Source organism: Mytilus galloprovincialis, chromosome 6, assembly GCF_965363235.1.
Source record: "Mytilus galloprovincialis chromosome 6, xbMytGall1.hap1.1, whole genome shotgun sequence".
Taxonomy (NCBI): domain Eukaryota; kingdom Metazoa; phylum Mollusca; class Bivalvia; order Mytilida; family Mytilidae; genus Mytilus; species Mytilus galloprovincialis.
Window position 1 is genome coordinate 90,850,098 of NC_134843.1, and position 14,872 is coordinate 90,864,969.

Genomic DNA, 14,872 nt, shown 5'->3' on the forward strand with positions numbered 1-14,872 from the left:
TGCGTTTTTCATTTTTGTAATCTCAGTGCGTCTTTATGAAATCTCAATGTGTAAATTTTTAATTCTCAGTGTGTAATTTTCAATTCTCAGTGTGCGTTTTGAAGTTTTTAAATCTCAGTGTGCTTTGTTGTAATTCTCAGTGTGTAAATTTTTCGAAAAATGGTTTAAACATAGTTTTGACGAGAACGGCTTGCCATATTCATGTCTCTGGTGGTAACAACTTGACGTCCATAAAAACTCTATATAAATCGTTATTTTGTCGGAGCCGATCATCAATTTGTTGATGTTCCATTGAGCACAATTCTCATTCCATCAGACTAAAGAGCCAGAAAACTCCATTCACACATCTTCAGACACGTTTATACATCCAAACAGAGATTTTCATTTTCCCCATACACAATAACGCATTGGAATCTTCTATGTGCATTGCCATACGACGTGTCTCGGTATTTTGTACATCACTAGTAATTTTGGGGCCTTTTATAGCTTGTTGCTTAGTGTGAGCCAAGGCTCCGTGTTGAAGGCCGTACATTGACCTATACATGCTATAATGGTTTACTTTTATAAATTGTTATTTGGATGGAGAGTTGTCTCATTGGCACTCACACCACATCTTTCTACATCTATCCAACATTTATGTATTTATTTTTAATGTTTCTTGTGGTTTCGGTTGGATAATGCATTGTGTCTTATCGTTTGTAGTCCCAATACTTATAAAATAGCCTTCCAATACCATCCTTGTCATGATAATTTATTGGACTTTCATTGTGAAAATAATTGTATGAAGTTCAAGTATTCGTTACATAAGTGCGTCACTGTTTGTTATGTCCTGTGCTGTCTGTCGTTGATGGAAGATGAGCAGTTTGCATGTCGTGTCAACTTTTATATTATTTGTTTGTGAGTTTCTTTGTGATGATTGTTCTTGCATGTGTTTGTGCTGTATTTGAGGCACATTGTGTTGTCATTGTAACGATATCTTTCAACACAGCCATATAAGCGGGGGCTAGCCCGATGATAAAATAAGCCGGTTTAAGCCACAATTGTTTTCTTAAAATGTCCAGTACTAAGTCAGGAACTATGGCAGTTGTTATAAGTTCGTTTCTATGTATGTTGTCGTTTATCTTTGTTGCACTTCAATGTTCCTGTTGTTCCTTTTGTTTTCGTCTTATATTTGATGTGTTTCCCTCGGTTTTCGTTTCGAACCCGGATTTGTCTTCTCTCAGTCGATTAATGACTCTTGAACATCAGCAAACTACTGTTGCCTTTAATTATCTACCAACTACAGTTGTTAATATTCACAGACAGTCGACTCTTTCAGAGAGCATCTCATAGAGTGTTATAGAGTGGTGGTTTGTTTTTTCTCCTTTAAGTTTTCAAATCTTCCATCTGCATAAAGATGACTGACGCATGCGTGCCCTATTTATTTACAACCAGTTATATTCAAAAAGAAAAGCCACTGTCTTTATTTAGATTTTCTTTTTTTTTTTAGGTTATTAGTCTCAATGCTAAGGTGCTCCTAACAAAGGACGGACATAACCTTATTATGCTAATGACACAAAATAAGTCACTACCTTCCCCTTTCCAGATTGTTCCCATACCCTGCCGCAGCTCCGAAGTTCGAATATTATGGAAACAGCTTCTTTATCATCATCTGATGTAGAGGAATCTGCTACATCTACAGAAGAAGATAATTTATGTGTTAAAGATGTCCAAAATCAAGCACACACCTTACTCGTATCAAATGTTAAACGCCGAAGACACAAGCCCAAAACAAGTGTCATACCAAACTGTGTTTCTGAGTGGAAAAGAAAACATGCCGAGAAAGTAAACATCTATTACAATGAAAGTTATTATACTACTGTGTCAGACGTTGTAATAAAGAAAGGAAATCTAACTGAGTTTACGATTGAACAGGAACAGTATATGAGTACATTGAATTCACATCTTCATTTTGATGCAACTCTGGAGAATAATCCATGTCAATTTGCTACTCATGAATTTTACAGTAAACACATGAAACCAACTTTGGACAGTATAAGGAAAAAGATAAAACCATCAGATGAAGAGAACAGCAATGACTCGTACATGTATGTAACAAACAGTTTCTCAAACACATAATATGTTATTGTTTTAAAAATACTATATAGTGTTTTTAAAACAATATCACAATATGTATGCAGCAGCTAGTATTGCGAAGTTTTCATGTGTAACAGGAGAGCATGAATTTTATAACAATTTTTATTCCAATGGAACTCGAAACGGGGACGAATTCTAGTCAAATCGGCACTTGGTTAAATCGGCACCTGGTCAATTCGGCACCTGGGCTGGTATAGTAAAATCGGCATCTGGTCAAACTGGCACCTGGTTAAATCGCACTTGATATAGTCAATTCAGCACCCATCATTGCCCATGTTAGATTTGTTAAATATAATTTTTTTACAGTATTTTAATCAAAAACAGTAAAAATAAGGAATGGGTTGTCCAGAAATTTTACAGTATTTACCCAAGAAGAGGTAGATAAGTAAGGGGTTGGCAAGAAATATTAACCTAATTTTATCATGTTTATTCACATTTTTAAGGGTTGAATTATTTATATATATTATTGGATGCCTAATTGACTTTAAATAGGTGCCGATTTTACTAGATGTCGATTTAACCTGGTGCCGATTTGACTTTTTCTATGGGTGCCGATTTGACCAGGTGCCGATTTGACTTGTACCCACAGGGACCTCTGTGGCACAAGGTCTTGTGTTATCTGCTAAAGACGTACTTCCTTAGCTCAACCGCTTACAGCTATCTACTGCAATTACTAACATGACTTAGGGAAACAATCTTGTCACACATGAAACAAATTTGTGGCACTTGGCCAAAATTGTAAAGATCAAAGCAATAAAACAAAGATTATCAGAAAATGCAGCAAAATATTAAGCATGAAAATGCCTGAGTCTCATACTAATTGTGTTAGACTTGACAGCCTCAGTGTTTCTGTGTGCAGTTTTGATTTTATATATTTTTATGATAAAAAAGCATGTTTCAACAATTGCTGAAAAATCCCTGCTTTGAACACTAAAGATTTTTAAACTAAATGAATTATGCACAAACTTTCTTAATAAGAACATGTAAATTGTTTAATTATATATTGATACAAATGTATCTGTTCTTCTGACAAGTGCCTCTTCAACCTTTACAGAGCTTACATTACTCAGTTTGCATTTGGTTCTGTTACCCTTGACTTTTTTGGTACATTGTCATTCATCTTTAGAAGCATACATGTATGAATGACCATTCTGTAAAATATGCATAATAAGGAAATTTGATTATTTGTTATTTTCTGTAGGCATATTATTTGCTGCTGATGCATCTGAAAGCTTTTTAACAAAGTAAAAAAAAAGTCCAAGTTTATGTCTAACCACTACAAATGAGATATTCATACAATTGACTTCTATTTTATTGTAGAGATGTGATGGCAAAAGTTCATGTTTATGACTTTCTCTCAGAGCTTTCAGAGTATCTTCTGATCAGTGAACAACAGTATATAGATGGTGCATGTGAAGTGGCTGATGGAATATATACACAACTTTTCTATGCATTCGCTACCATGTGTCATTTAAGACCACGGTGAGTAAATATATTAAAATAATGTACATTGTCATCTCTTCAAAACCCATTGCAGAAGATGCCTGCTAAATCACGGTCCAATTGTGCAAGTTTTGTAACAACAAAATTCCGCAGGCAGTATATGAACTCAGCATGCATGAAAGCATTTAATATACTGATCCATAACAGTCAGTCACTATGGTCACAGAATTTGGAAAATTAATAAAAAATTGGTGTTTTTGTGGATAAAGACAAATATTGGAAGTACAAAACAATACATTTATAATTCATATCACAAATATTTCCCACTTCGTATGGTTGCAGAGGAGTTGCGTCTCATTGAAGTCAATCTCTTCCTTTAGTTGAATAAATAGCAGAAGTACAATGAATGTTAAAAATGGATAGTGGTGGTACTTGTTTAAATAGCTAAAGTACACTTGTAAATTTTAAGGGCATGATTACCTGCCTCATGTACTTGACAGATATGATCAGGGCCGTAACTAGGGTTCGAATTCAGGGGAGGCAGGGGTTTAGGGCCCCCAATCGATGCCCCCCCCCCCCCCCGCCGATTTTTTTCTCAGTAAAATGGCTAAAAATGACCCGTTTTCCTTCGATTTCCTTACTTTAAGAAACATCAGTATTGCTGGATCCTGGAAGCAATTTTTATGCAAACAATTATTATCTGTATTTAAAGATATTTTTGTTAGAAATCAAACTGGTAAGTTAAAAAATACATATAAAGCAAGATCATAGAAAGCAAGATATTTTTTTTTGTCGAGGACCTTGAATTTCAGTATTGTTGAAAGCTGAACAGACATGTATATAACTACAGGTAGCAATACACAGTTAGAAGTTTAGTTTCGCATTATGGCCCCTGTGAATTTTTTAAATATGAAAGTTTTTGTACAATAAAATTGATTTTTAGATAATTGAAGAATAATATAGCCTTCTTAGTGGGTTTATATGAACATTTAGATTGATTTTAACATGTTTTATAGGCCATTTCTATGATTGACAGTCCGTATTTTCCTATCCGTACCGTTCATAGGTCCATAAATTATTGTAGTGTTTATCAACAAAGATTTTGCGCTCGATCTTTTCAATTCAATTTTATGGAAAAACGAGCAGGAAAGCATACGATTTTTTTTGGACCACTTGATAGATATAAACCTATGGATTCAGGAAAGGTACCACTGTAATTCATTGAAATTTTCCTTTAGACCAAATTTTGGAGACTTTTGTGACATGTTCACCCCCCCCCCCTTTTTTGCTATATTTTGTATCTAAGAAATGCAGAATGTTGCCATGGTTACACCCAAAAGGGATTATATTTCACCCTTATGACCATTAGAAATCAAATCTATGGAAGATTTTCTTTCTACAAGTATATACATGCATAACACACATATAAAGCCTTCTTTGTTAGACAGGAGGGGAAAGAGGGTGTTTAAAAATTATGAGTGTCAATTTTAAGTTTTTTTCCTAACTGTGTATTGCTACCTTATGGCATTTGACAAAGCAAATAATTGCTGTTTTTTTAGACAAACATACCACGAAACTATTGATATTTATGTTATAGATACAATTCTAAGGGTGAAACAACCTTTAGTATGACAATATATGTTAGTTTTGTTGTTTATTGTCCTTAGCAACCAATATAGACATTTTGACACAAAGACTTGGTTCCGTTATAAATTGATACTTTATTGGCTACCCCTTGGAAAAGAAGATTGCGCGTTATGTAGAAACCTTAGAAGGGAACGCTTTATATTTTTTCATGTGACTAAATAAAATTTATTATTTTAGCAAGTATAAAGTCACAATTTAGCATGAATTAAGCCTAAATTTTTTCCCGCTGTTATAGATAAATTCAGTATTTACTAAATTTTAACCAAGGCTTTGGTATGGTAATACACAACAAAATTGACATTCTAGAGCTTTAAAATAGCTTTAACTTGTAAAAGTTGTCTACTCTTAAGGTTAATTTAAGTTTTTAAACAAGAAAAGACAGGGTTAGAAGGTATAGTTTTAGAAAATTGACTAAAAAAGGAGAAAATGCACTTTGACATGGCATGTTTCATAAAATCACTTTTTTGTTGCATTTCAGTGTCAACTGCTAACCTTCATAAAATATTTATTTCTGAACCGATTTTCAAAACAAGCAGGCGAAAATGCTCGTTTTAACTAGTAGAAAACAGAAATCCATTTAAAGTGGAATTGGGGGAAAAAATGTTAATCCTTAAGGTAGCAATACACAGTTAGAAGTTTAGTTTCACATTATGGCCCCTGTGAATTTTTTAAATATGAAAGTTTTTGTACAATAAAATTGATTTTTAGATAATTGAAGAATAATATAGCCTTCTTAGTGGGTTTATATGAACATTTAGATTGATTTTAACATGTTTTATAGGCCATTTCTATGATTGACAGTCCGTATTTTCCTATCCGTACCGTTCATAGGTCCATAAATTATTGTAGTGTTTATCAACAAAGATTTTGCGCTCGATCTTTTCAATTCAATTTTATGGAAAAACGAGCAGGAAAGCATATGATTTTTTTTGGACCACTTGATAGATATAAACCTATGGATTCAGGAAAGGTACCACTGTAATTCATTGAAATTTTCCTTTAGACCAAATTTTGGAGACTTTTGTGACATGTTCACCCCCCTTTTTTGCTATATTTTGTATCTAAGAAATGCAGAATGTTGCCATGGTTACACCCAAAAGGGATTATATTTCACCCTTATGACCATTAGAAATCAAATCTATGGAAGATTTTCTTTCTACAAGTATATACATGCATATAAAGCCTTCTTTGTTAGACAGGAGGGGAAAGAGGGTGTTTAAAAATTATGAGTGTCAATTTTAAGTTTTTTTTCCTAACTGTGTATTGCTACCACAACCAGGGACTTTCTAAACTAGTATACACTTAGTTTAAAAAGTGTCTGCTTCAACGAATGGGAGTGTTTAACTACTAAGGCATTCACCATAATGTTCTCGTACGATCGGCCAGGAGACGTTAAAAAAATGACCCAACCGCTGATTCAGTTGGTAACAAATTTCCGATATCATAAAAGATTCACAATACAAAGGGAACTTCCTCTGCTTAATGGACCCCCTAAATAAATGTGAATAGTTAAATTTTATTCAAAATTGTCGAAAGCCAAGTTTCATATGTGTTATCGTACGAATACTGAATAACAGACGGACGGCCACACGAAAAAAAATATACTGAAACGGTTTACTTTGGATAAAAAATCTGAAAAATGACAGATATATCACGTATCATGATAACACTGTTAAAACTTTAAACTTGTGTTGTTTATAATATAAATTCAAGTTCTTTGTGTACATATTGTCAATATTTCATTTTATTACTTCAAAAAAAAAAAAAAAATTGGTGTAGAAAATTCAGGGGAGGCAACTGCCTCCCCTGCCGCATAGGTAGTTACGGCCCTGATGATTTTGATATATATATCAAAATATACTGGAGCTTAGCTATAAATATCTCCTTTATTCATTTACAGTTTATGTAACCAGGTAAATCAACCATTTCATCTTCTATTTATACAATGTTTTATAAAGAACTTTGAATCCAATAATGATAAAGTGTTGCATTGACTTTGTAATACCATTGCTTTGTTTAATAAAATACATGATGTGTGTGAAAATACTTATTAAATCTATTTTAAATTTTAGATTTGCCAAAATATTCTCCAATCTCCAAAACTATCGCATGTAAAAAAAGTAATTCATTGCAGTCAGAAGATTGGTAATTCTAGCTTACTATATACATTGTACATATATAGCATAACATGTTGCCTTGATTATTTTTTTTATGCATTTACATATACCATTTCCACAAAAACCAAAAGCAAACAACAGTTCATGCAAATGTTATTACATAAAGTGAATAGTTCAGTTTAATAATACATATGTCATGTATGTAGTAAGATGGGTGTCTGAGGCCTGTAAGTGTTTATTCCATTTTCTTTAGGTTTGGTGGTACAGCTCCAAGTTTTTGGCAAGGTTTACTGGGTGTTGATGTGACCTCAAATCCAGATTTCCGATTATGTACCAAAAGTATGTCATATAGAGAGAAAGAAGAAGAAAACAACATTTGTACTGTAACCTTTGTTAAGGTATGTGATAATATATATTTTTGAAGAGCAAAGTATTCTTAAGACACACATATTCAATGACATAAGTATATTGAAAAATGGAGCGTGGGGGACTTCTGAAAGTGACAAGCTGAAAAACTTTTCTATAATCTAATACATATACCTATACATGTAGTCTTAACTCCTGTTAGTGGACTGTTTCATTTTCACTCTTTTTTAATAGTTTTGCCTCCCCCCTCCCCATACATATTGATAAGTAATGTTGAAATCGGGAACCCCCCCTGGTTGCAAAAATTAAAAGTACCAGTAAAAATTGGAAATAAAAGTTTCATCTGCACTTTGCAAACTTTCTTGATAAAAAAAAAGCCATCATGATTGACAGATTGATTGTTTGTGTTTAATGCCATTGCTCAGCACTTTGAAGTGCTGGTTAGTATTCACTGATTGAGAAAGCCGGATAGCCACACTGACCTTCAGCGGGAAGACTGATAAATTTAGCCAATTAACATCTGTCACATGCAGGGTTTGACATCAGTGTTTACAGGCTTAGAAAAAAATCATAAATAAACACATAGATATCATAATCCTTATTATCAATTTAAGGATATTCATTAAATAACAATACTGTCCATCAATTTATATTATTACTAGAAAAAGCAAGCAGTTAAAAACAAGTCGCAGAAAAGATACATAGAGAGTAGCTGTAGTAGTAGTGTTAGCTCTTCAACAGAAGACAGTTCAGATGAAGAACCAGTACACAAAAGACAAAGACGATGTTCATTGGGTAGCAGTGACAGTTCTTCAGTAGTTGAGTGTGAGATATTCACACCAGAAATAGAAGAAGATTTGGATCGTAATGTTCTAGGACGACATGCTGGTGAACTTTTATTGGATGTCAGGAAATATGCCATGGGTAATGACAAAATGCCTGGTATCATAGTGAATGGAACCAAGGTAAACTTAACTGATCATTTTACACAAAGTACTTGAACATAGTCTGAAAATCGCTGATGTGTGAAAATGTAGGTGACAAACTTTCAGTGATAGGCTTGTAGTCATTTTTTTTTTATCTTTCTTACAAAAGTACCTGAATATAGTCTGAAAATCATTGATATGTGAAAAGTAGGTAACAAACTTTCAGTATTAGGCTAGTTGCCATTTTTTTTTTTTTTTAATTCTTGAACATGGTCTCAAATAACATGAATAACAAACTGGCAATAACTTTATTACTGTACATGGATCCATTAGCATTATAAAAAGTATCAAAATCATGTACCGTATGCATGAAATGTAAGTCAAGGTACTAGTAACCAACTTTCAGTGCAAGGCTAGCAGTAATTTCTGATAACAATTTGTTTGTCAAAGGAGTAGGTCCAGTAAGACTCCTTTTTGGCCCCAAAATATAGCAGTTTTACAAAATTGCTAAAATGTAAACTTTTAGTTATTTTTTAGACAGTAGAATAATTCTGCTACATAAATATGGGCTGTTTTTGACAATACAATGCACATATATCGGGTACTAGCACAATTAAGTCATGCTAAATTACTGAAATCTTCACAATTCTAGCATTTTAGTTAAATTTTTAGTTTAAACTTTTTAAAGTGGCCATTTGTGTTCATCCTTTATATTGAAATGTAAGTTGTATTTGATGATAATACATAACATATATAAAGGTTGAGGATGAACACGGATGCGGCCACTTTCATTTTTGACAAAAACCATCTGAAAAGGGACATTTTTTGGCATATTTGGTAGATTTGTCATATTTGAGCTTGAATCGGATTGTTTTTACTGACTAAATTAGTTAAAATCTTTCACATAAACTAATTGATTCAAATGAAATAGACACTTAAGTGTTTAAAAAGTGGTCAAAATCTTTCGTCAGATGAACCTGAAATTTGAGGCCAAAATTGGTCCTTACCAGACCTACTCCTTTATTACTTAATTGAGAACACAAATTAAAACATGAAGAGGAAATGGAATGTATATGTTGGTTTAAATGTTCAAACATTATATACCATCAAGCATGATGTTATATAGGCTTGGCAGAAATCATGTGACATATATAGGCTTGGCAGAAATAATGTGACATACATCCCCATAGTTGTTCAGGTAAAGTTATTGTAGTAATATTCTCATTTACATGTGTATATCTATGAAATCATTTTAATATTCTTATTGAAAGATTGCTGCTAGCCTTTCACTAAAAGTTTGCCTGCATACAGGGGTTTGCTGCCACCAACTTAACTTTTTCTTGGGATCAATGGTGATGTTTCTCAGCATGGTAAACATGTGTTAGTTATACTGTATACTAAAGGACATTTTCATTAATAGGTATATTTCACCTTGTTGGACATCACAAGCCATCATATGATTAAACTGTATCAAAGAAAGGAACTAGACAAAGAGAAGGATGTTGCCACCATTTATTATTCAAGGCCTTTAGACATTTTAGTTGAAGAAGATAGAATACTGTTGATAGAAAACTTCATGAGACTTAATAACTTCCAGTTTCATAGCAAGGACTGAAGATAGATATAAAGCTATCAGGTATAACAGCTTCAGAGATATTATGTTCATCAGGGTTTCCCCTGGGCTACGGTAATTATTTTTTTCGCCACCTCTTTCTCCAAAACAATATATTTTTTGCCTAGTAACATTAATATATTTTTCCTTTAAATTTTTCCTGCTTTCTATCCCCCCTCATAACAAAAAAGAACAATAAAATGAGTCTCTTAAACTTATGTTTTAGTTTACGTTGTAGTGAATAAAAACTAAACCTTTTACTTTATTAAAAGATACTGTAAAAATAGCAATATGAAAATCATCATTTTGACTTCTGGGAGCACAAGCTTATTCTTCAATTTATAGTTAATCGGATATATATTTCCCTTCGTGCTGAAGGATAAAGACTACAGACAGAGATTTTCCTTACTTTTGAACAAGTTTAGAACAACCCCTCAAATGTGGGATAACCTTAAATGAGGGACTGCCCCTCATAAAAGGGGTAATTTTGCTGTTGTAGAAAGGTATTGAGGGATTATTCCAAACCTGTCGAATATATTTCTTCATAACGACAGTTTTCTTTTCTAGACCATCATCAATAAAAAAAACTTTGCTTGAAACAGGTGCATCATTAAAACGACTTGCAGGTCGATTATCGATATCAAAGTTGAAGGATAAAGTTTTAAGTAGGAAAAGTTTTTTTTGCTTTAGAACATTTTTCGTCAGTTTTCCCTTCCGGACCATTGTTAAAAAAAGGAAAGGAGAATTCAAAAGTTTGAATCAAACATGTGTGTCAAGTTGTTTATAAATCCTTTATCAGATATGTGATGGACACCATTTAACCATATCATTTCAAATTTTTGTCAAACAATACAATAATCAGCTTTATTAATTAGTCCTAGGTTGTCTACAGCTATAAAATGCAATCAGCTGATTATTGATTTTCTGTCATCAAGGTGACTAGAGAGAAACTAGAAAGACATTTTTTTTGTTTTAAATTGATGAAACAAAATTGTTATATATATTTCTTTCGCCAAATTCTTTTGCAAATGGTGAATTTTAATCGGCACAATTATTATTTTTCGCTAAAAGCGAAAATGGCGACCGTCAGCCTAAACCCTGATGTTCATCTTTCATCATAGTTTCATTATTGGTAGATATCTTTTCTAGACCATCTACAGCAATCATGAGGCTATCAACATTAAGGTTGTGACTTTCAACCCTTCATTTCCGTGTCTATGAAAAACTAACTCTTAAATGACAAAGCCAAGCTAGAAGTGGAGTTAAACAGAATCAATCAATCAATAATGTTTAGAAATTGTCTTCTGTTTAAACCATGTGTAGATCTCTAGATATCTATATATTGGTTTGATAATTACATGGATGTATTGTTTGGCAGATTTTTTAATCTTTTTTTATAACCAATGAAATTATGTCTAAATCATCCAATAATATATCTTATTTGGGACAGTTATAATATAAATATATGTAATTAAGGAGATGTAGTAGCACAAGGATTGCCAATGAGATAACTATCCATCAGATCCCAACAGAAAAGATGTAAACAACTACAGGTCACCACACAACCTTCATCAATGAGCAAAACCCATACCATATTGTAAGTTATTAAGATCCAAGAATAACAAAGTTTGAAATCATTCAAAAGAGAAAAAAATTGAACTTCACCTATCACTGAAATACAGGCTCTTGACTTATAACCTATTCATAAAGAATGTGGCATGGTTAAACATGTTTGAAACAAAATAACCATTCATCTAACCTGATAAAAAGTTGTGTAACAGCACAAAACAAGATCAAACTATATGAAAATATATTTTTTTTAAGTAGAAGCAATTTGTAACTTTTTTTGTTTTTTGCAGCTTTATCAAGTTTACAATTACCAGTGAAAACATTTTGGTGATTTTCATTTACACTTCCTTCAAGGTAAATAGAAAATTGACACTGGAGTTATGGAAACAATGCTTTCCTTCAAAATCGGACATTGTGCTAAATGAGAGTTTAAGATTGGTGTTTTGGTCTGCTGTTTGTGGTATCAGAGTTGTCTTACAATGAATAATGAGCAAATAAAACTAACAAGATTTTATGGATGACTTTGTAAGAGAGAAAATGTATATTCATTTTTCACATGTGTAGATTTTGTAGGGGTAAAGACATAATCTTTTCAAAATGAGACTTTGTTCTATTTTTGTTCTAAATTATTCCATCATAACATGTGCTGACAATAAAGATAAAATATCTATAATTTTCCTATTTTCCAGTCTATAATTATGTTTTAAAGACTTTAACATTCGATATCAAATTGTTATTATGAGTTTTAAAACTACCCTGAGACCTACTTATTCCTAAATGCATTGGATATCAAATTGTTATCATATAAAAAGAAGATGTATGATTGCTAATGAGATAGCTTTCCACAAGAGACCAAATAACCCAGAAATTACTAACTATTGGTCACTGTACAGCCTTCAACAATGAACAAGCCCATATTGCATAGTCGGCTAAGGTCGGAAATGACAAATGTAAAACAATTCAATTAAGAAAACTCACAAAATAATGAACCAAAAACAAATATGTTATACAGCAACATTCAACAACAAACCAATTACAGGCTCCTGACTTGGAAGATGCACAAACAGAATGTGGAAGGTTAAACTCGTTTGAAAGTGCCAACCCTTCCATAACCTGAGACAATGGTGTAACATTACAACATATGAAAACACTTTGAAAATAATTGCCTTTTCAACTACACTGGAACCATTTTATACCCATATTCATTAAATATCAAATTGTTATCATGATATTTTTGAACTACGGTATACCTGAACCATTGTATACCTGTATGCATTAGATACAATCATCATAACCATGTATCTTTGGTCGGGTTGTTGTCTCTTTGACGCATTCCCCATTTCCATTCTCAATTTTATCAATTTGTTATTATGACGTCTGAATTACAGGAATCTGTACAGGAAGTGATAATTGTCTTGAATTGTGTAGCTGTAAATTTATTTTTAGAGGTTACTGTTAATTAATATTAATTTTAACCATGACTAAGTTATTTTATATTTTAATACTTTATGATGTATTTAAATGAGGAGTTATTGTTGCCATCTAATTAGAAATTTAAATTGAGATTATTTTTGGAATAAGGGATTGGGGGAGGTGAAAAAAAATGGGGAGGGGTGGGGGTAAAATTTTTCTCATTTCAGATTTGAGAAATTAAAAAGAATTTTTCTTCAAATATTTTTTTTTGAGGGGATTTATATTCAACAGCATATATAGTGTATTGCTCAAAAGCAAAATCCAAATTCAGAGCTGTATCAAGCTTGAATGTTGTGTCCATACTTGCCCCAACTGTTGAGGGTTCGACCTCTGCGGTCGTATAAAGCTGCGCCCTGCGGAGCATCTGGTAAATTTTAGTTTCTTGTGTATAATTCGGAGTTTAGTATGACGTCCATTATAGTCCAGAATAATTGATCACTTTAGGGTAAAAGCATGAAACTTGGCATAGTGAAAGATTAAGGGGTATAGACAAAATTCAGATATGGAGCCACGAAAAAAAAATCCAATATGGCCGCCAAATTCAAGATGGCCGACATAAGTATAACATCATTCATTTGATGAAGACTTCCAATTTAATGAGTTCAGAAGATGTCACAAACTTAATGACATACAAATAAGATATGTCAGTTAATTTATTTGTAAACCTTAATAATAAAGAAATCATCAAAATGGCGTCCAAATTCAAAATGGCGTTATAATAAAGAAATCATCAAAATGGCGTCCAAATTCAAAATGGCGTTATAATAAAGAAATCATCAAAATGGCGTCCAAATTCAAAATGGCGTTATAATAAAGAAATCATCAAAATGGCGTCCAAATTCAAAATGGCGCGTCAAAATGTCTAAGTTTGACAGTATTCGTATGTGTACACCATCATTGTGTGATAGAAAGTTACCAAATCCATGAAACTGATCATTTGATATAAATAAAGGCCTACAGTGTATCAACAATACATAGGTGCATAGATTATATTTCCATATTGGCGGCAATATTCAAAATGGCGTCGTTTAACATGTCAAAATTTTACGTTTCTTTTAAATATGGTATAAAAATGATTAAAAAATAATGAATCATTTTTTCAATACAAGCACGTATATATACAAACATATTATTATGTAATGTAACAAGTGACATTAGCTATGAAATAAAAATGGTCGATTCAACTCAAAATGGCGTCTTTGACGAGTTTTTTTTCCACAGTTACAGGTAATAACCTTAGAAAATTTAACAATTTTCCTGAAATGAAAAAAAATCAACATATGCAGTATTTAATTCTACAAAGAGAATTTATTTTTTAGAAATGAGGTAAGAAATAAAAAAAACTCCCAAGTAGCTATTTGACATAAACATAGATTAAAATTATAATGACAATATGATCAAAATGCAGGAAAATCAAAATAAAGCACAGTGACTCAATCAGTTTCTCTTTCACAGTCTGCTTCATGACTACTGGCGGCCATTTTGAAATTGGCGGCCATTGTGGATTTTTTTTTTATGGCTCCATATCCAAAAATATTTATAAGCATCATAACTAACACTGTGCAAAGTTTCATGCTTTTACC

General features: G+C 32.5%; 1 protein-coding gene across 1 annotated transcript; it reads left to right on the forward strand.

Moving 5' to 3' along the window:
• Positions 1 to 1,577: 1,577 nt before the first annotated feature.
• On the forward strand, positions 1,578 to 12,489 carry LOC143080678 (uncharacterized). The gene is made up of 6 exons (XM_076256654.1): positions 1,578 to 2,087; positions 3,457 to 3,618; positions 7,597 to 7,741; positions 8,372 to 8,674; positions 10,056 to 10,271; positions 12,107 to 12,489. The coding sequence occupies exons 1-5, from the start codon at positions 1,627 to 1,629 to the stop codon at positions 10,248 to 10,250; spliced, it is 1,266 nt and encodes a 421-aa protein (XP_076112769.1). The 5' UTR covers positions 1,578 to 1,626; the 3' UTR covers positions 10,251 to 10,271; positions 12,107 to 12,489.
• The last annotated feature ends 2,383 nt before the right edge of the window (positions 12,490 to 14,872 follow it).

Coding starts and splice junctions, on each gene's coding strand:
- LOC143080678 (XM_076256654.1), top strand. CDS start 1,627: ATGGAAACAGCTTCTTTATCATCATCTGATGTAGAGGAATCTGCTACA. Junction 3,619..7,596: donor ATGTGTCATTTAAGACCACG/GTGAGTAAATAT, acceptor CATTTTCTTTAG/GTTTGGTGGTACAGCTCCAA. Junction 7,742..8,371: donor GTACTGTAACCTTTGTTAAG/GTATGTGATAAT, acceptor TATTATTACTAG/AAAAAGCAAGCAGTTAAAAA.